Source organism: Salmo salar, chromosome ssa06, assembly GCF_905237065.1.
Source record: "Salmo salar chromosome ssa06, Ssal_v3.1, whole genome shotgun sequence".
Lineage (NCBI taxonomy): Eukaryota > Metazoa > Chordata > Actinopteri > Salmoniformes > Salmonidae > Salmo > Salmo salar.
In genome coordinates this window covers 52,757,181-52,777,525 of record NC_059447.1, presented here as the reverse complement: position 1 = coordinate 52,777,525, position 20,345 = coordinate 52,757,181, and the positions used below count along the sequence as shown (strand labels likewise).

Here is a 20,345-nt window from a genome sequence, read left to right as displayed (position 1 = left end):
AGCAGGTGCATTTCAAGAGCGGCAAATTTGAATCCAAATAAATGTCAAAATTCAAATTTTTCAAAAATACAACTATTTTACACCATTTGAAAGATAAACATCTCCTTAATCTAACCACGTTTTACGATTTCAAAAAGGTTTTACGGCGAAAGCATAAATTTAGAGTATGTTAGGACAGTACATTTACAAGAGTTGTGTGTAATGTTTTGTCAAGTCAAAGACAGGGTCACCAAAACCATAAAACCAGCTAAAATGATGCACTAACCTTTTACAATCTCCATCAGATGACACTCCTAGGACATTATGTTAGACAATGCATGCATTTTTAGTTCTATCAAGTTCATATTTATATCCAAAAACAGCGTTTTACTATGGCATTGATGTTGAGGAAATCGTTTCCCTCCAATAACCGGCAGTCAAGTCAGCGTCACAAATTAAATAATTAAAATTAGAAAACATTGGTAAAATATTATATTGTCATTTAAAGAATTATAGATTTACATCTCTTGAACGCAATCAACTTGCCAGATTTAAAAATAACCTTACTGGGAAATCACACTTTGCAATAATCTGAGCACTGCCCCCCGAAAAATACTATGTAAATAATCCATTACCTTTGATTCTCTTCATCAGATGTCACTTCCAGGTATCACAGGTCCATAACGAATGTAGTTTTGTTCAAAAAAGCTCATCATTTATGTCCAAAAATCTCCGTCTTGTTAGCACATGATCTAAGCCAGCCGGACTTCTCGTCAAGAACGAGGGGAAAAAAATATTTCCGTTCGTTCAAACATGTCAAACGTTGTATAGCATAAATCATTAGGGCCTTTTTTAACCAGAACATGAATAATATTCAAGGTGGACGAATGCATACTCTTTTATAACGTATTGGAACGAGGGTACCCAACATGAACTCGCGCGCCAGGTGTCTAATGGGACATCATCGTTCCATGGCTCTTGTTCGGTCAGATCTCCCTCCAGAAGACTCAAAACACTTTGTAAAGGCTGGTGACATCTAGTGGAAGCAATAGGAAGTGCCAAAATATTCCTCAGCCCCTGTGTTTTTCAATGGGATAGGTTTAAAGTCAATACAACACATCAGGTATCCACTTCCTGTCAGAAAATGTCTCAGGGTTTTGCCTGCCAAATGAGTTCTGTTATACTCACAGACACCATTCAAACAGTTTTAGAAACTTTAGAGTGTTTTCTATCCATATATAATAAGTATATGCATATTCTAGTTACTGGGTAGGATTAGTAACCAGATTAAATCGGGTACATTTTTTTTATCCAGACGTGCAAATGCTGCCCCCTAGCCCTAACAGGTTAATTGTAGCTGGGGATTTTAACAAAGCTAATTTGAGAACAAGGCTACCTAAATTCTATCAGCACATTGACTGTAGCACTCACGCGGGCAATACACTGGACCACTGCTACTCTAACTTCCACCGATGCATACAAGGCCCTCCCCCGACCTCCCTTCGGCAAATCCGACCACGACTCCATTTGCTCCTACCGTCCTATAGGCAGAAACTCAAACAGGATGTACCAGTGACTAGAACCATTCAACGCTGGTCTGACCAATCGGAATCCACACTTCAAGATTGTTTTGATCACGCGGACTGGGAAATGTTCCGGGAAGCCTCAGAGAATAACATTGATTGATACGTTGACTCTGTGAGTGAGTTTATAAGGAAGTGCATTGGAGATCTTGTACTCACTGCGACTATTAAAACCTACCCTAACCAGAAACCATGGATAGGTGGCGGCATTCGCGCAAAACTGAAAGCGCGAACCACTGCATTCAACCATGGAAAGATGTCTGGGAATATGGCTGTATATAAACAGTGTTATTATTCCCTCCACAAGTGAAATGTCGGTATAGGGACAAAGTGGAGTCACAATTCAACAGCTCATACACGAGACGTATGTGGGGTGGTCTATAGGCAATTACGGACTACAAAAAGAAAACCAGCCACGTCACAAACACCGATGTCATGCTTCCAGACAAACTAAACACATTCTTTGCCCACTTTGAGGATAATACAGTGCCACCGACGCGTCCCACTACTAAGGACTGCGCCCCCCCTCTCTGTGGCCAATGTGGGTAAGACATTTAAACTTCTTCGGGATCAGTGTCCCTTCCACGGGACGGTAGAGCTAATGTAGGCTAATGTGATTAGCATGAGGTTGTAAGTAACAAGAACATTTCCCAGGACATAGATATATCTGATATTGGCAGAAAGCTTAAATGCTTGTTCATCTAACTGCACTGTCCAATTTATAGTAGCTATTACAGTGAAAGAATACCATGCTATTGTTTGAGGAGAGTGCACAATGTTGAACATGAAAAGTTATTAATAAACAAATTATCCCATCTGGACAAGAGGAATACCTATGTAAGAATGTTGTTTATTGACTATAGCTCAGCATTCAGCACCATAGTACCCTCCAAGCTCATCATTAAGCTGGAGGCCCTGGGTCTTAACCCCGTCTTGTGCGACTGGGTCCTGGACTTCCTTAACCTCTCTAGGGTCGGCGGGACGAAATCGTCCCACCTACATAACAGCCAGTGGAATCCTGTGGCGCGTTATTCAAATACCTTAGAAATGCTATTACTTCAATTTTTCAAACATATGACTATTTTACACCATTTTAAAGACAAGACTCTCGTTAATCTAACCACACTGTCCGATTTCAAAAAGGCTTTACAACGAAAGCAAAACATTAGATTATGTCAGCAGAGTACCCAGCCAGAAATAATCACACACCCATTTTTCAAGCTAGCATATAATGTCACATAAACCCAAACCACTGCTAAATGCAGCACTAACCTTTGATGATCTTCATCAGATGACAACCCTAGGACATTATGTTATACAATACATGCATGTTTTGTCCAATCAAGTTCATATTTATATCAAAAACCAGCTTTTTACATTAGCATGTGACGTTCAGAACTAGCATACCCCCCGCAAACTTCCGGTGAATTTACTAAACTTTTACTAAATTACTCACGATAAACGTTCACAAAAAGCATAACAATTATTTTAAGAATTATAGATACAGAACTCCTCTATGCACTCGATATGTCCGATTTTAAAATAGCTTTTTGGTGATAGCACATTTTGCAATATTCTCAGTAGATAGCCCGGCATCACAGGGTTAGCTATTTAGACACCCAGCAAGTTTAGCACTCACCAAAGTCCGATTTACTATAAGAAAAATGTTATTACCTTTGGTGTTCTTCGTCAGAATGCACTCCCAGGACTTTTACTTCAATAACAAATGTTGGTTTGGTTCAAAATAATCCATAGTTATATCCAAATAGCGGCGTTTTGTTCGTGCGTTCAAGACACTATCCGAAAGGGTAAAGAAGGGTGACGAGCACGACGCATTTGGTGACAAAAAAATTCGAAATATTCCATTACCGTACTTCGAAGCATGTCAACCGCTGTTTAAAATCAATTTTTATGCCATTTTTCTCGTAAAAAAGCGATAATATTCCGACCGGGAATCTGCGTTTAAGGTAAAAAGACAAAAGAAAATAAAGCATTGGGTCGACTCGTGCACACGTCCTCTGATCGGCCACTTGCCAAAGGCGATAATGTGTTTCAGCCTGGGGCTGCCTCGATATCATTCAGCTTTTTCCCGGGTTCTGAGAGCCTATGGGAGCCGTAGGAAGTGTCACGTTACAGCAAAGATCCTCAGTCTTCAATAAAAAGAGCCAAGATGAACAAGAACTTGTCAGACAGGCCACTTCCTGTTCAGAATCTTCTCAGGTTTTTGCCTGCCATATGAGTTCTGTTATACTCACAGACACCATTCAAACAGTTTTAGAAACTTTAGGGTGTTTTCTATCCAAAGCCAATAATTATATGCATATTCTAGTTTCTGGGCAGTAGTAATAACCAGATTAAATCGGGTACGTTTTTTATCCGGCCGTGTAAATTCTGCCCCCTACCCCCAACAGGTTAACCCCGCCCCCAGGTGGTGAAGGTAGGAAACAACATCTCCACTTCGCTGATCCTCAACACTGGGGCCCCACAAGGGTGCATGCTCAGCCCACACCTGTACTCCCTGTTCACCCATGACTGCGTGGCCATGCACGCCTCCAACTCAATCATCAAGTTTGCAGACGACACAAAAGTAGTGGGCTTGAATACCAATAACTATGAGACAGCCTACAGGGAGGAGGGGATGACACTCAGAGTGTGGTGTCAGGAAAACAACCTCTCACTCAACATCAACAATACAAAGGAGATGATCATGAACTTAAGGAAACAGCAGAGGGAGCACCCCCATATCCACATTGATGGGACCACAGTGGAGAAGGTGGAAAGTTTTAAGTTCCTCGGCGTACACAACACGGACAAACTGAAACAGTCCACCCACACAGACAGTCTGATGAAAAAGGCGCAACAGCGCTCACAAGCTTTTACAGATACACAATTGAGAGCATCCTGTCGGGCTGTATCACCGTCTGGTACGGAAACTGCCCTGCCCTCAACCGCAAGGCTCTCCAGAGGGTGGTGTGGTCTGCACAACGCATCACTGGGGGGAAACTACGTGCCCTCCAGGACACCTACAGCACCCGATGTCACACGAAGGCCAAAAAGATCATCAAGGACAACAACCACCCGAACCTATGCCTGTTCATCCCGCTACCATCCAGAAGGAGAGGTCAGTACAGGTGCATCAAAGCTGGGACCGAGAGACTGAAAAACAGCTTCTATCTCAAGGCCATCAGACTGCTAAACAGCCATCACTAACACGGAGAGGCTGCTGCCTACGTACAGACTCAAGTCATTGGCCACTTTAATAAATGGATCACTAGTCACTTTAAATCATGCCACTTTAATAATGTTTACATATCTTACATTACTCATCTCATATGTATGTACTGTATTTTATATCATCTATTGCATCTTGCCTATGCCGCTCGGCCATCAATGATACATATATTTATATGTACATATTCCTATTCCATCCCTTTACGTGTGTGTGTATAATGTAGTTGTTGTGGAATTGTTAGATTACTTGTCAGATATTACTGCACTGTCAGAACTAGAAGCACAAGCATTTCGCTACACTCACATTAACATCTGCTAATTATGTGTATGTGACCAATAAAATGTGATTTGATTTGATACTGGGTGACTTTCACTTTTACTTGTGTCATTTTCTATTAAGGTATCTTTACTTTTACTCAAGTATGACAATTGGGTGCTTTTTCTACCACTGGCCGTATGATCCTGCTTGCTCTGGACTCCAGAGAAGTGACAATGTGACATGATATCCCTAGTTGATATTGACTGCTAACATAAATGCACACGCACGGCCTGTGCATGCGCAGGGGTTGCAAGCTTTGAACTACTCCTTTTTGGGGGTCAAATTGTAGGATATCAAATTGTAGGAAGAGAGGATTGCCATAAATTAATATGTTTGGTGATCAAGAATATGAACCGTTTACTTTGCAAGCCCACCAGAATGGGGCTTCAAGCAACAATTACTAGCATAGACCTACTGGTCTTTTGGTGTGTCAACATTTCTTGAAATTCATAATTTACTTATGAAGCTTGCGTTTGGAATTTGTTGCTAAAATGTATTCTTACATAATCAAAATGTTTTAGACAAATAATGAAAAGGTCTGTCTGGTAGCCTCAATAAATAGGCAAAGATTTGTAGTTGGACAAGTCATTGCCAGTGTAGATTTTTGAGACTTGACTTGACTTGCCCTTAGAATGCATGACTTGGACTTGACGCGACACTCGACCCGTTCTACTTGGGACTCAACTTAAGACTTGGACCATCTGACTTGACACTTCCTTGTGACTTGAATAATAGTGACTTGGTCCCATATCGGCTATATAGCTATTGTATTTCCCTCACTTACTCTCCCTCGGCCCGGTGAGGGGCTTGCCTCCCCTCTCTTTTGTAGCTAACTCAGCCTGCAACGGATGGGCGCCAGCCATCAATCTGTAAGTCTCTGCTCACTCTTTGCTTTTGGTCTATGGTTATGTTTTACATTTCCTTCACACCCCTTGACTTTTTCCACATTTTGTGGTGTAACAGCCTGCATTTTAAATGGATTAAATTGATATGTTCTGTCACTGGACTACGCACAATACTCCATAATGTTAAAGTGGAATTATTTTTTTCGAAATGTTTACAAACTAATTCAAAATGAAAAGCTGAAATGTCTTGAGTCAATAAGTATTCAACCCCTTTGTTATGGCAGGCCTAAAGAAGTTCATGAGTAAAGATGTGCCTAACAAGTCACAAAATAAGCTGCATGGACTCAAACATACAATTCTCTGTAAGGTTACTCAGTTGAGCAGTGAATTTCAAACACAGATTCAACCACAAAGACCAAGAAGGTTTCCCAAAGCCTCTCAAAGAAGGGCATCGATTGGTAGATGGGTAAAAAAAGCAAACACTGAATATCCCTTTGAGCATGGTGAAGTTATTAATTATCAATACACCCAGTCATTACAATTATACAGGCGTCCTTCCAAACACAGTTGAGAGGAAAGAAACCACTCAGGGATTTCACCATGAGGCAAATGTTGACTTTAAAACAGTTAGAGTTTAATGGCTGTGATAGGAGAAAACTGAGGATGGATCAACAACATTGTAGTTACTCTACAATACTAGCCTAATTGACAAAGAAACCATGTGGAAAACAATTAACTCTTTGTCATGAATACAAAGTGTTATGTTTGGGGCAAATCCAATACAACACATTAATGAGTACCACTTTCTATATTTTCACGCATAGTGGTGGCTGCATCATGTTATGGGTATGTTTGTAACACACATTTCAGTTGAAGACATTCATTTGTACAACTGACTAGGTATCCCCCTTTGGTTTTTCTCACGTTATGTACAAGTTGACTGCAGGTATTTACTTAAAAAGGAGCTACAAATATTCAAATGTATAAAAGAAACTGTGCATGGTTGTGCATGGATAGCATACCTGAGTAATGAGCCAGTCATGGGTATTCATCTGTCGGCTTGTCCCCATGTGTGTTGGGTTTGATGTGCTTCTCCAAGCAGTCTAGAGCCTCCTTGGCTGTGGAAAACGTGTGTGTTGTGTTCTGGAAGGTCAAGATGAGTTTTGCTGGGTGGATGAAGCCGCATCTCAGGTTTAGCTTGCATAGCTGGGATCTCACCTCGGTGTAGGTCTCCCTCTGTTTTAGCAGTTCGGCACTCAGGTCTTGGTAGATGCTGATCCTCTTCTCTGCATAGGTCAGACTCCCAAATATCGCTGCAAGGCTAACAATTCGCCGCTTGACTTCAAAGCTGTGCATCCATACAATCATACAGCAAGAGTTGAGCTGTGTGGTGCGCAATGTTAATCAGCAGCATGGGACCCAGCTTCTCTTGCCCTAACAGTTCATAGAAAAGATTGCTCATGAAGGAAGTTGGATTGCCTGCTTCCACTCTAGTTTCAAGTCCTGTGACCCGCACATTGCATTTACGGGAATGATTTTCGATTGATTACGCTTCATCTTTTAAGAGTTTGATCATCCCTTCCAACTTAGCTGGTGCTGTTTCCAGGTCATGGAGTCGCACCTCTGTCGCGTTGGCTGTCTTCTGAAAACGTTCATCTTTAGTTGACTAGATATCCCCTTTAGCAGTGAGTACTGACAATTCTTCATTTAACAGTTTTAATTGTTTAATTGTAATCTCCTCACAAACAATCTCTCATAGTAGCGGCCAGCTCTTTTTGTTGGCTGGGGTTGAGAGCCGCCATGTTCTCACAGTTGAATTGTGGACGGATCAATTCTTGCTGCTCAAGCCTAATATACCTGCTAGTTATTTCTTGTCACACAATGAATGTTCCACACCTTAATATGTTGTTTAGTATTTGACAAGTTTTAGGAAATAAATATGTTAGTTCATAGTCATTTGCAAAAGAAAGCCACGAAAAGGCCAAGCGTTTCAATGCATGCCAACAGTTACGTAATTCTCATCGGTTTTATATAATAACTTGAAAAATGTATAAGTGAGGTGTAACTTTGCATTGGGACTTTTGATGTGTATACTAATGCAAATCCATATGTTAGATGTGGTTACGTTTATGCTACCTACCCTTTAAAGACCCCTGCCACCCAAGCCATAGACTATTCTTTCTGCTTCCGCACTCCAAGCGGTACCAGAGCAACAAGTCTTACACCAACAGGCTCCTACACAGATTCTGTCCCCAAGTCATAAGGCTGCTAAATAGCTAGCAAAATAGCTACACAGTCTATCTGCATTAACCCTTTTATTTTATTTATATTTTTGCACTGACTCTATGCACACTCACACTAATACTCCAATGCACACACTCACATAGCATGCACACACATCCATATTGACTTTACACACATGTACGCTGCTACTCTGCTGATCATATTCTGATGCCTAGTCACCTCACCCCTATACATATCTACCCCTACCACTCCAGCATCCCTGCATATTGTTAATATGGTATTGGCACTGACCCTGTAATAGCTTAGCTACTTTCTCATGTTCTGATTTCTATTCCTTGTGTGTTTTTGTTTTACTTTACTTTATTTTATAGTCCTATGGATATTGAGTACTGCATTGTTGGGAAAGAGCTTGAACGAAAGGCATTTCACTGTACTTGTGCACATGACAATACAATTTGAAACATACACACACTAGCCTCACTCACGCCACCCTTCTGGAAGAAGCTGTTTCGATCGTAAATCCAGTAAGACAACCACACTTTCTCCATTAATCGTAAGTTTACCAAATCTTTCCATGTCATCTATCACTTCTCTTTGTTTCGTTTTTTTGTTGCATGAAGCAAGGGATAACAATAGTACATGCTCCAAACACTGAGTGTACAAAACATTAGGAACACCTGGTCTTTCCATGACATAGACAGACCAGGTGAATCCAAGTGAAAGCTATAATCCCTTATTGATGTCACTTGTTAAATCCACTTCAATCAATGTAGAGGAAGGGGAGGAGACAGGTTAAAGAAGGATTTTTAAACCTTGAGACAATTGAGATATGGATTGTGTATGTGTGCCATTCAGTGGGTGAATGAGCAAGACAAAATATTTAAGTGCATTTTAGTGGGGTATGGTAGTAGGTACCAAGCGCACTGGTTTGAGTGTGTCAAGAACTGCAACACTGCTGGATTCTTCACGCTCAACAGTTTCCCGTGTGTATCAAGAATGGTTCACCACCCAAAGAACATCCAGCAAACTTGACACAACTGTGGGAAGCATTGGAGTCAACATGGGCCAGTATCCCTGTGGAACGCTTTCGACACCTTGTAGAGTCCATGCCCCAACTAATTGAGGCTGTTCTGAGGGCAAAAATGGGTGCAAGTCAATATTATGAAGGTGTTCCTAATGTTTTGTACATAGTGTATATTCTTATGAAATGATCAAATATCTCTGTTCGATCCATATATTTTCCAGACTTTATTCTATAAAAGAGCAGTATATCCCTCTTTATGCCTAATAGGTACTGGTCTGTGATGTACCGGTTGAATGTGAGCCAATGTGTTACACTGCATTCGGTCCAGGTGGAAACACTTACCTACTCAGTCAGCAGTTCCTCTCTAAACTACATATATCAGATAAAGGCTGTGTGCCCGACACACCTTACAGATCCTGCAATTAGGGGGTTTGAGTGTACACACACACATACCCTCCACTCAGTTGGGTTGATTTAAGTCTCTACCCTCCATCTCTGTGTTTATCCCCGCTGTCTGGTGGAGTTGTTGTGTTTTCACTGAAGCGTTGCACACAAACATCGAACAAACGTAGACCAGATCTGTTTCACATGTCAGTGTTGGATTATAGAGTGAGCCCACCTCTACTTTATATATGACTAAGTACAGAGGGGATATACAGACTTATGCAGACAGTTTGTTGGATAAATGAATTCAGGGGGACCTCTGCACAGTGTTCATTATGGAGCTAAGTAATCAGATAATCGTGTGCTCAACTACTACTCAAACAACTCAACCTCAGCTCACCTTTAGTTTAGAAAACCTAAACTTAAGAGTCTAAAACCACCTACACTGCACAATTTTCTCAATCCTTTCACAGTACACAATACTCAATAGTCCTAGTATCAAATTTGGAGAGTCGATGTCGAACATGACCTTTGTGGCAAATATTGTGTATTGTGAAAGTAGTTTAAACTGTGAGAGAACTCACTATGATCATATGAACATGTTTCCAGCTGTAAATGTATGGAACACAATTCAGCAGACTCCGGAAATGTCTCCTGAAATTCCCCTAATATCTATTCCCGTAGTGATGTGACTCTATTCCCTCAACGTCAGTCAGACCAAGGAGCTGATCGTGGACTATAGATGGCTTGCAGTTGCGTCACAAATCACATAGCAACCACACCAGGCACCATGTTGGAAGACCAGAATCAGTCTGGTGGGGAAGCCCTCCAATCGTCCACATGGCTGACTGTAGACTGTCACGTCTACTCCCGCTCCTCCTCTCGCCGGTTTACTAATCACTGGCTCTGACTAACATCATTACGCACACCTGGCACCTTCGTTACGCGCACCTGCACTTCGTCATTGGACACACCTGGACTCCATCACTTCACTGATTACTTCCCCTATATCTGTCACTCCCTTAGTTCCATTCACCAGGCAGTATTGACTGTTTCACATCTAGACGTTACTCTTGTATCGTTCCATGCTCATTATAAACTCAGCAAAAAAAGAAATGTCTTCTCACTGTCAACTACGTTTATTTTCATCAAACTTAACATGTGTAAATATTTGTATGAACATAAGATTCAACAACAGACATAAACTGAACAAGTTCCACAGACATGTGACTAACAGAAATTGAATAATGTGTCCCTGAACAAAGGGGGGGTCAAAATCAAAAATAACAGTCAGTATCTGGTGTGGCCACCAGTTGCATTAAGTACTGCAGTGCATCTCCTCCTCATGGACTGCACCAGATTTACCAGTTCTTGCTGTGAGATGTTACCCCACTCTTCCACCAAGGCACCTGCAAGTTCCCAGACATTTCTGGGGGGAATGGCCCTAGCTCTCACCCTCCGATCCAACAGGTCCCAGACATGCTCAATGGGATTGAGATCCAGGCTCTTCGCTGGCCATGGCAGAACACTGACATTCCTGTCTTGCAGGAAATCATGCACAGAATGAGCAGTATGGCTGGTGGCATTGTCATGCTGGAGGGTCATGTCAGAATGAGCCTGCAGGAAGGGTACCACATGAGGGAGGAGGATGTCTTCCCTGTAACGCACTTCCTGCAATGACAAGCTCAGTCCGATGATGCTGTGACACACCGCCCCAGACCATGATGGAGCCTCCACCTCCAAATCAATCCCGCTCCAGAGTACAGGCCTCGGTGTAACGCTCATTCCTTCGACGATAAACGCGAATCCGACCATCACCCCTGGTGAGCCAAAACCGCGACTCGTCAGTGAATAGCACTTTTTGCCAGTCCTGTCTGGTCCACCGATGCTGGGTTTGTGTCCATAGGCGACGTTGTTGCCGGTGATGTCTGGTGAAGACCTGCCTTACAACTAGCCTACAAGTCCTCAGTCCAGCCTCTCTCAGCCTATTGCGGACAGTCTGAGCACTGATGGAGGGATTGTGTGTTCCTGGTGTAACTCGGGCAGTTGTTGTTGCCCTGGTGTTGTTACACGTGGTCTGCCACTATGAGGATGATCAGCTGTCCTTCCTGTCTCTCTGTAGAACTGTCTTAGGCATCTCACAGTATGGGCATCGCAGTTTATTGACCTGGCCACATCTGCAGTCCTCATGCTTCCTTGCAGCATGCCTAAGGCACGTTCACACAGATGAGCAGGGACCCTGGGCATCTTTCTTTTGGTGTTTTTCAGAGTCAGTAGAAAGGCCTCTTTAGTGTCCTTAGTTTTCATAACTGTGAGCTTAATTGCCTACCATCTGTAAACTGTTAGTGTCTTAACGACCATTCCACAGGTGCATGTTCATTAATTGTTTATGGTTCATTGAACAAGCATGGGAACCAGTGTTTAAACCCTTTACAATGAAGATCTATGAAGTTATTTGGATTTTTACGAATGTATTATTTATTATTAAACTCACCACCTGCTTCTCGACTCCCAGCGTCTACTTTAAATCTGTCTCTAATGTCTGTTTCTCTGTTCTATTCTCAAATGAACATAACCTTTTTGTTCAGTCTTAATCTCTCCAGTTAGTTTTATTTGATTGTCACTCTTTTTTTCATGATATCAGCCATGTGAACCCATTATGCAGCTGATAATGGCATACGCCTGATTCAACTCATTGAGGGCCTGATGATTTGTTAACAAGTTGAATCGGGTGTGTTTATCCGGGGCTACAATAAAACTGTGTACTGTTGGGGGTACTCGAGGACCGAAGTTGGGAACCACTGGCCTGCAGTATGATGGCATTAGCCCAGGGGTGTCAACCTCAGTCCATGGAGAACCTAGTGTCCGCGGGTTTTAGTGTTTTCCTTTCAATTAATACCTACACGACCAGGTGAGGGGAGTTCTTTACTAATTAGTAACTTTTATTCATCAAGTATAAGGAAGGAGCGAAAACCCGCAGACATTCGGCCTTCCGTGGAATGAGTTTGACACGTGCAGATACCTAGTCTCTTTACCCTGCCTTCATGTACATACTGTATCTACCTCAAGTGCCTCTGCACATTGATCTGGTACTCCCTGTATATACTGTAGCTCCATTCTTGTGTATTTTATTCCTCTTGTGTTAGTTACTATTTTATTTTGGATTATTTCTAAACTCTACGTTGTTGGGAAAGGTTTGTAAGCAAGCATTTAACTGAAGTCTACACCAGTTGTATTCGGCGCGTGTGATAAATAACATTTGATTTGAGCTGGACAGAACCAAGTGGAATGCTGAGTTCTGAGTCACTAGTAGTAGTAGTGTCATATACAGTTACACAGTGTAGGCAGAGTAGTAAACGGACCATATGTCGAGAGGGAGACCACAGCCACAGAGGAAGTGTGTATGTGTGTGACTCAGTTGTCCAACCACAGTACTCTGGAAACACTTGACTCTTACTAATCACTGAATGAAACACAGCTATAGATATGACAACACACATTCTTGAGTGCTAAGTACTTGCTGTTAATATAACGTTTCACTTTGAATCATACAAAGCGTTGGCAGCCATATTAGGTTGTCTTCAAGTGTTGATTATCTGGAGTAATTACAAATCAAATCAAAGTTTAAAAAAAGAACAGTAGCGAGGCTGTATACAGTAGAGAGGCTATATACAGGCACCGGTTAGTCGGGCTGATTGAGGTAGTATGTACATGTAGATATGGCTAAAGTGACTATGCATATATGATAAACAGAGAGTAGCAGTAACGTAAAAGAGGGGTTGGCGGGTGGTGGGTGGCGGGACACAATGCAGATAGCCCGGTTAGCCAATGTGCGGGGGCACTGGTTGGTCGGGCTAATTGAGGTAGTATGTACATGAATGTATAGTTAAAGTGACTATGCATATATGATTAACAGAGAGTAGCAGCAGCGTAAATGATGGGTTGGGAGGGGCACACAATGCAAATAGTCCAGGTAGCCATTTGATTACCTGTTCAGGAGTCTTATGGCTTGGGGGTTAAAACTGTTGAGAAGCCTTTTTGTCCTAGACTTGGCGCACCGGTATCGCTTGCCATGCGGTAGTAGCGAGGACAGTCTATGACTGGGGTGGCTGGGGTCTTTGACAATTTTTAGGGCCTTCCTCTGACACCGCCTGGTGTAGAGGTCCTGGATTGCAGGCAGCTTAGCCCCAGTGATGTACTGGGCCGTACACATTACCCTCTGTAGTGCCTTGTGGTTGGAGGCCGAGCAGTTGATGTGCAATACAAATGTGCAGTTTGACTCAGTGAGATTTTCAGTGAATGAATGTTGATCCTCTGGCACTGTATCTTCATAGCACTGTTTGTGAAAATGTATGTGTGTGTGTTTACGTACATACCTGCCTGCCAATGATTTATATATGGATGACTGAAGCCACCACAACTCCAAGTTGGGACTAACCCACCATTGTAAAATATATTTTAGAAGCTGTAGAAATGCATTTATTAATGTCTACATTTTCTTTAGAGTATAATTTGTTGAAAGTTATAGTACTGTCACCACTACAACAAAACATGATGTCCTTTAAATATTTAAATGACATACTATAGAACTCCATTCATTCCTATGGAGGACTGCCTCTTCTGGGGTGTGCCAGATGTGCCCTCCTACTATGGCTGACCCTGTAAAACAACACATTTCACTGCACCTATCGTCCTACTATGGCTGACCCTGTAAAACAACACATTTCACTACACCTATCGTCCTACTATGGCTGACCCTGTAAAACAACACATTTCACTGCACCTATCGTCCTACTATGGCTGACCCTGTAAAACAACACATTTCACTGCACCTATCGTCCTACTATGGCTGACCCTGTAAAACAACACATTACACTGCACCAATCATACTACTATGGCTGACCCTGTAAAACAACACATTACACTGCACCAATCATACTACTATGGCTGACCCTGTAAAACAACACATTTCACTGCACCTGTCATACTACTATGGCTGACCCTGTAAAACAACACATTTCACTGCACCTATCGTCCTACTATGGCTGACCCTGTAAAACAACACATTACACTGCACATATCATACTACTATGGCTGACCCTGTAAAACAACACATTCACTGCACCTACTATACTACTATGGCTGACCCTGTAAAACAACACATTTCACTGCACCTATCCGGTGAATGTGACAATAAAAACATCTTAATATGGCCGACTGGTGGCTTTAAAGCCTCTCATTGGCCAATACATAGCATCAGCAATCCATGGTTTATATACATCATCAATGCCAATGTCCCGTTTGCTATCCCCCCAGGAAAGAAGAAGCGAGGGAGGGAGTTTGGTTCCTATTCTGGGGAGGTGAAGACAAATGAGGGAGGAGTGGAGGACAAAGCCCCCCGGCCGCCGGACATGAACCCTGTGATCAATGCTACAACGGGCAGCACCGACATGTCCCTTATCAGTAGCTCACTGGCAGCCTACAACTGTATAGCAGGTACAGCAAAGTTACAGCAACATAGCAATTACAGCGTTCACACAACTTATACCTTCATAGCAGGTTCAACATTCAAACAACATTACAGCAACAAAAATTGTACAATGCTCATAAAACCTACAACTATAAAGCAGGTACAAAAACATTCACACAACATTACACCAACATAGCAAATGCAGCAACGTTCACACAATGTTACACCAACAAAGCAAGAACAACATTCACACAACGTACACCTTTATAGCAGGTTAAACATTCACGCATCCTACAGCGTCAGAGCAGGTACAGGTTCACACAACATTACAGCAACTTTGCATGTAAAGCTAAGTTTACACTACATTAAAGCAACTTTGCATGTACATCATCATTCACACAACATTATAACAACTTTGCATGTACAGAAACATTCACACAATCTCTTAGATGACAGTGAGGTAGAGAAGGGGTTAAGGTTGGGCTCTGAGGAACCTTTTACTGCAGTGGGCTAAATCAGGTCACACAAAGTGTTTCATGGTAGTCTTAAACAAATTTACTTTGAAACCAAAGTATACAGCTCACACACATGGTTATTAAAAGAAGGCACCGGTAGCAGGTCAGATATAGAGTTGAAATGTATTCCATTTTGAGTTTGCATTCCAATATTACACTTTATATACATCACAGAGGACTGAAACATATCAAAACCATTTGACATATAAATACCAGATTTTCAGCATGTATTTTGAAATAAAGTTGATTAATTATGAAATTATGAAAAATATGAATAACATTCCACCCATGAGGGCACTAGTCATTTGACTACAGGAAAGGGCTACTATCAACACTTGTTGATGCTAGGGCCCTGTAGTGGGTTTACATTGACATTTCAGTGTATAGTTTCCGTTAGGTTGTATGTGGGTGGTACAGACACTAATCTCGATTGAGGTTCCCTCTCCACTGTGACTGAGAGGAGCTACTAAATATGGACTGGAGGAATGCAGATGTAAAGTAGAGATAGCTTCCCCTGTAAAATCCCCCTCATACTCACTCACACACACACATGAACACTGTCACACACACATACAGTATATGCACACAGGCACACACACATTCTCTCTCTCGCTCTCACACGCGCACGCACGTGCCCACACACACACACATTACGCCTGTTCCCGTCCGTCACCTGCTCCAGCCAGCTGCTAAAACAGAGAGAGAGAGAGAGAGAGAACACAGTATTTCCTGTTCCTTTACCTCCCACTCATATGGACAAATAAACACAGTTACTGCATGGTGAGGTAGACACACATACAGGACACACAGTCAAATAAACATACAGTACACACACCACAGTACTGTACATAGCCCTGAAGGCTAGGAATTGCAGCCTGCTTTAACCCTGGGATTAGCACAAATACACACAAACATATACAGGAGGGGACACAGTGCTGTAGCTTTAGAGATGTAAAATAGATATAAAAGAGAGGTAGATACTTCAGTGAGGTAAAATGTTCTGTATGCTCTTTCTCTCCCTCTCTTACACACACAGACACACACACACACACACACTCTAGCGCTCTCTCGCTCTCCCTCCCTCCATCTTCCTCTGTCTTTCTCTCTATCAGCCTGTGTGATCTCCCCTGGTGATTAAATCGCTATTTTTTGTCCCAATCTCTGTGGTCATGGGAGCAGAAGTACAGATTATTTCATTTCAAACTGTGCCTCTCTGTGTTCAAAATGATTTACTGAGCAGTTGTGTAAGGCCAGAATGAGTAAATCCACCAAAGCAGGCAAAGCAAGTCAGAGTTAAATTAGTTTTTGCTTTCAAAGGCAAGATGTTGAAATGTATGAACTACATTTGGCTCTATATATGACAGTATTTGATTTTTTATCTCTCTCCCCCCTCCTCTCTCTCTCTCTCTCTCTCTGTCTCTCCCCCCCCCCTCTCTCTCCTGCTCTCTCTCCCTACAGACCACCCAGAGCGAGCAGCGCTCTACTTTGTGTGCGGCGTGTGCCTGGGCCTTTTCCTCATCCTGTTTGCTCTGGTGGTCCAGATCTCGTGCCGCACCGACTGCCAGCCTCGCCGCCGCTGCCCCGGCACCACCACCAAGAACCGCCTGCGGCCCACCGACTCTTCATCGGACTCCAGCGACTCAGACTCAGACTGGGAAACCACGTCGGATCTATCCGCGCGCCGCCACCGCCGCTTCGAGCGCACGCTCAACATGAACGTGTTCACGTCTGCGGAAGAGCTGGAACGGGCACAGCGGCTGGAGGAGAGGGAGAGGATCATACGAGAGATCTGGATGAACGGTCAACCCGACATACCCGGGACGCGTAGCCTCAACCGATATTATTGAGGCAAGACCGTAAATGAACCACTACTAGATCTAGATGAACCCGGGACGCGCAGCCTCAACCGCTATTATTGAGGCAGGACCGTAAATTAACTTCTACTAGATCTAGAAAGGGGGCTGTGAAGGTTGGAGTGCAGTACTTGAGATGGGATGTGTAGGACCACAAATGCACCACTAGGGTTTGGGGATAGGGGGAAGGGACCCCACCACCGGACCTGGTTTTCGGAGGTGTGCATGACCACAATAGGACGACTTTGGACTGTGGGGGTTTGGAACCGCACTATGGAACAGTGACGCTTGCAGACCAGGAAGGATAAATATCCCCCTCTTTCTGTCTGTCAGTCTGTGTCCGTGTGGGTACTGTAAAGCAAAAAAAACTATGTTAATGCAGTGAGAATAAGCTCCTACTTCTCAGCATGGTAAGCTTAACCCAGAGCCTGCCTCTCATTGGTGGAGGCTGAAGGTGAAAGGTCAGCTAACTGCACTGCCTCACATTTTACCTCATCGCACCCTCCTGAAGTGGAGGATCTTGGGATGCTGAGGCTGTGAAGTCTGAAAGGTCAAAGGTGACTTAAGGACAGTTGCCAATGTTACTCCTGTGTTGCCTAGTGGATATTGAGAATTGGGCAAATCTGAAAGCGTGCAGCTTGCTTTATGCTCACTCACCCTCCAGTATTCAAATGGTCGAATGGCTTTAGGAGAGGCGTAACACTTATAGTTAAAAGGACATCGTAACACTCAAAGTGAAACGGACAGCGTTACACAAAGTGAAACTTACAGCGTAACACTTACAGTAAAATTGGACAGTGGGACAGTGGACCAACAACGTTACAATCTTTAATAGGAAAATGACCATGGTCAACCAACGCTGTCTTTTGAACTTTGAACCCAAAATGTGTTTTTTGAAATTCTACTCAAACATTTTATGAAATCTATTTTATATAATATTTAATAGTTGTATTGTTGTGTATTTTTTTCTTTACGGTTATTATTATGAGATATTTTTATACTGCGGTTATCAAAGCTTGTCTGGCACCTCAGGGATGCAATCCTAGGGGAGTCCAAAATGGCACCCTATTTCCTTTATAGTGCTCTACTTTTGGCTAGAACCTTATAAGGGTCTGGCAAATCTCTGGCTAAAATTAGTGCACAACATAGGGAATAGGGTGCAGTTTTGGATGTAGCCCCTAGTGTTTCTGTGAATGGTAGTTTCTATTTGCTTCTTAAGAAGAGGATTGGGGCCCGAATTCATTAAGCTTCTCATTGTAGGATTGCTGATCTAGGATCAGGTCCCCCATGTCCATGTAATCTGATTCATTATGATATAAAAGGCAAAACTGATCCTAGATCAACACTCTTACTCTGAGTCACTTCATGAATACAGTCCCTATACAATACTCCAGATGTGTCAGCATTTGAGCATTGGGCCAGTAACCGAAAGGTTGCTGTATCGAATCCCCAAGCAGATAAGGTACAAATCTGTCGTTCAGCCCCTGAGCAAGGAAGTTAGCCCACTGTTCCCCGGGCACCGAAGACGTGGATGTTGATTATGGCAGCCCCCCACACCTCTCTGATTCAGAGGGGTTGAGTTAAATGTGGAAGACACTTCAGTTAAATGCTTTAAATGTGTAATTTTAAAATTTGAAAGTTAAATGTAGTTGTACAACTGACTAGGTATCCCCCTTTCCCATTTATAAAATAAAAAAACACCATGTAAAACACCTCGAAGAGGTCAAGCGATTTAATAAGCTTATTTCTTATGTTTTAATATGCACAGTGCAGTGCCCTACCTGGCAACAAGGATGTCTATTGGTGGAAAAGGTAACCCAGTCAAGCTGTTATATTAGAATCGATCAATCAATTGCAATAATCTTTTTCTCACTTTGTCAAACAGGCTAGTGGCCATAGGACTTGTCAAGACAGCACAAAAAGATCTAGGACCACAGGCAAGGAAATGGCTACAGAACAAAATCCTGTTAATTTGCCTACCAGTGAAAGAGCTTCCTAAATATTACTGTGGTCATCAATACTAGGGTTAACCCTCACATGACACTGTTGGGCAATCTGTCAGGTATTATTGTAATGATCATGTTGTTAATGATATAAGATATTATCAATACAGTTCAGTTGCACTGGGTGAACCGTAGGAATCATGGTTTATCATAAGAAGTTTGGGATTTTCTTGACTGAGAGGTGAAATGAGAAGTCAGTGAAGAATCTTCACTCCAACTGCAATCCTTTATGTCTTTTTATTGAAAAGGCTTGTCTTTCAATTTGTATGGGACAGAAAATATGCCAATACAATAGCTGGTAAGTGAGACCAAAATATAACTCCTGTGCTTGGAATAAACTGTGTTGAAAATAAGGTTTTGACTCATGTTTTATTTTTACCAAGTTATCTGAATTCACACAAGTATTTATTTGATCCACATCACCACTGTTCAGTGTATCATGAAGATTGTGCGCCATCTGGTGGCGAAACATGCAGCTTTCGCTCATTTTTTTTGAGTGATGTAAGTTTTGTTTATATTTCCCATGGCAACTGAAACTATTCCTGTTTCCTTAGTCACATCACCATATTTAAACCAGATTTCCATGGGAGTTCGATTGAATAAAAGGTGAATATCCTGCTGGCCAAAGCTTATAGTTTCTGTTCAGTAATTGTCCATGGTTTCCAATGGACAATAAGCACTATTACAATATTACAAGCAATGTTGGTAAACTCTGGACATTGCCACTGGCTTGCCATTTTGCCAGGAAACACCTTTCGGGATGTTACAGGCCAAGTAGTTGAGCCGATCATGGAAAATAAACCTGCAACAAAAATGTAACGCGTCGTTATCTATCACGCTGTGGCTTACACTTGTTCGATTGCAACAAAAAGACTACATCGAGCTCTGATGCCCT

The 20,345-nt window shown here is 42.4% G+C and overlaps 1 protein-coding gene across 1 annotated transcript in view; it reads left to right on the top strand.

The window, feature by feature from the left end:
• LOC106607552 (protein eva-1 homolog A) overlaps positions 1–19,803 on the top strand; it is an 82,085-nt gene extending 62,282 nt beyond the window's left edge. Inside the window, exons 3-4 of the mRNA XM_014204590.2 lie at positions 14,926–15,105; positions 17,053–19,803. Coding sequence (XP_014060065.1) covers positions 15,021–15,105; positions 17,053–17,441 — 474 coding nt within the window. The 5' untranslated portion in view covers positions 14,926–15,020 and the 3' untranslated portion in view covers positions 17,442–19,803. The remainder of the gene's footprint in view (positions 1–14,925; positions 15,106–17,052) is intronic.
• The last annotated feature ends 542 nt before the right edge of the window (positions 19,804–20,345 follow it).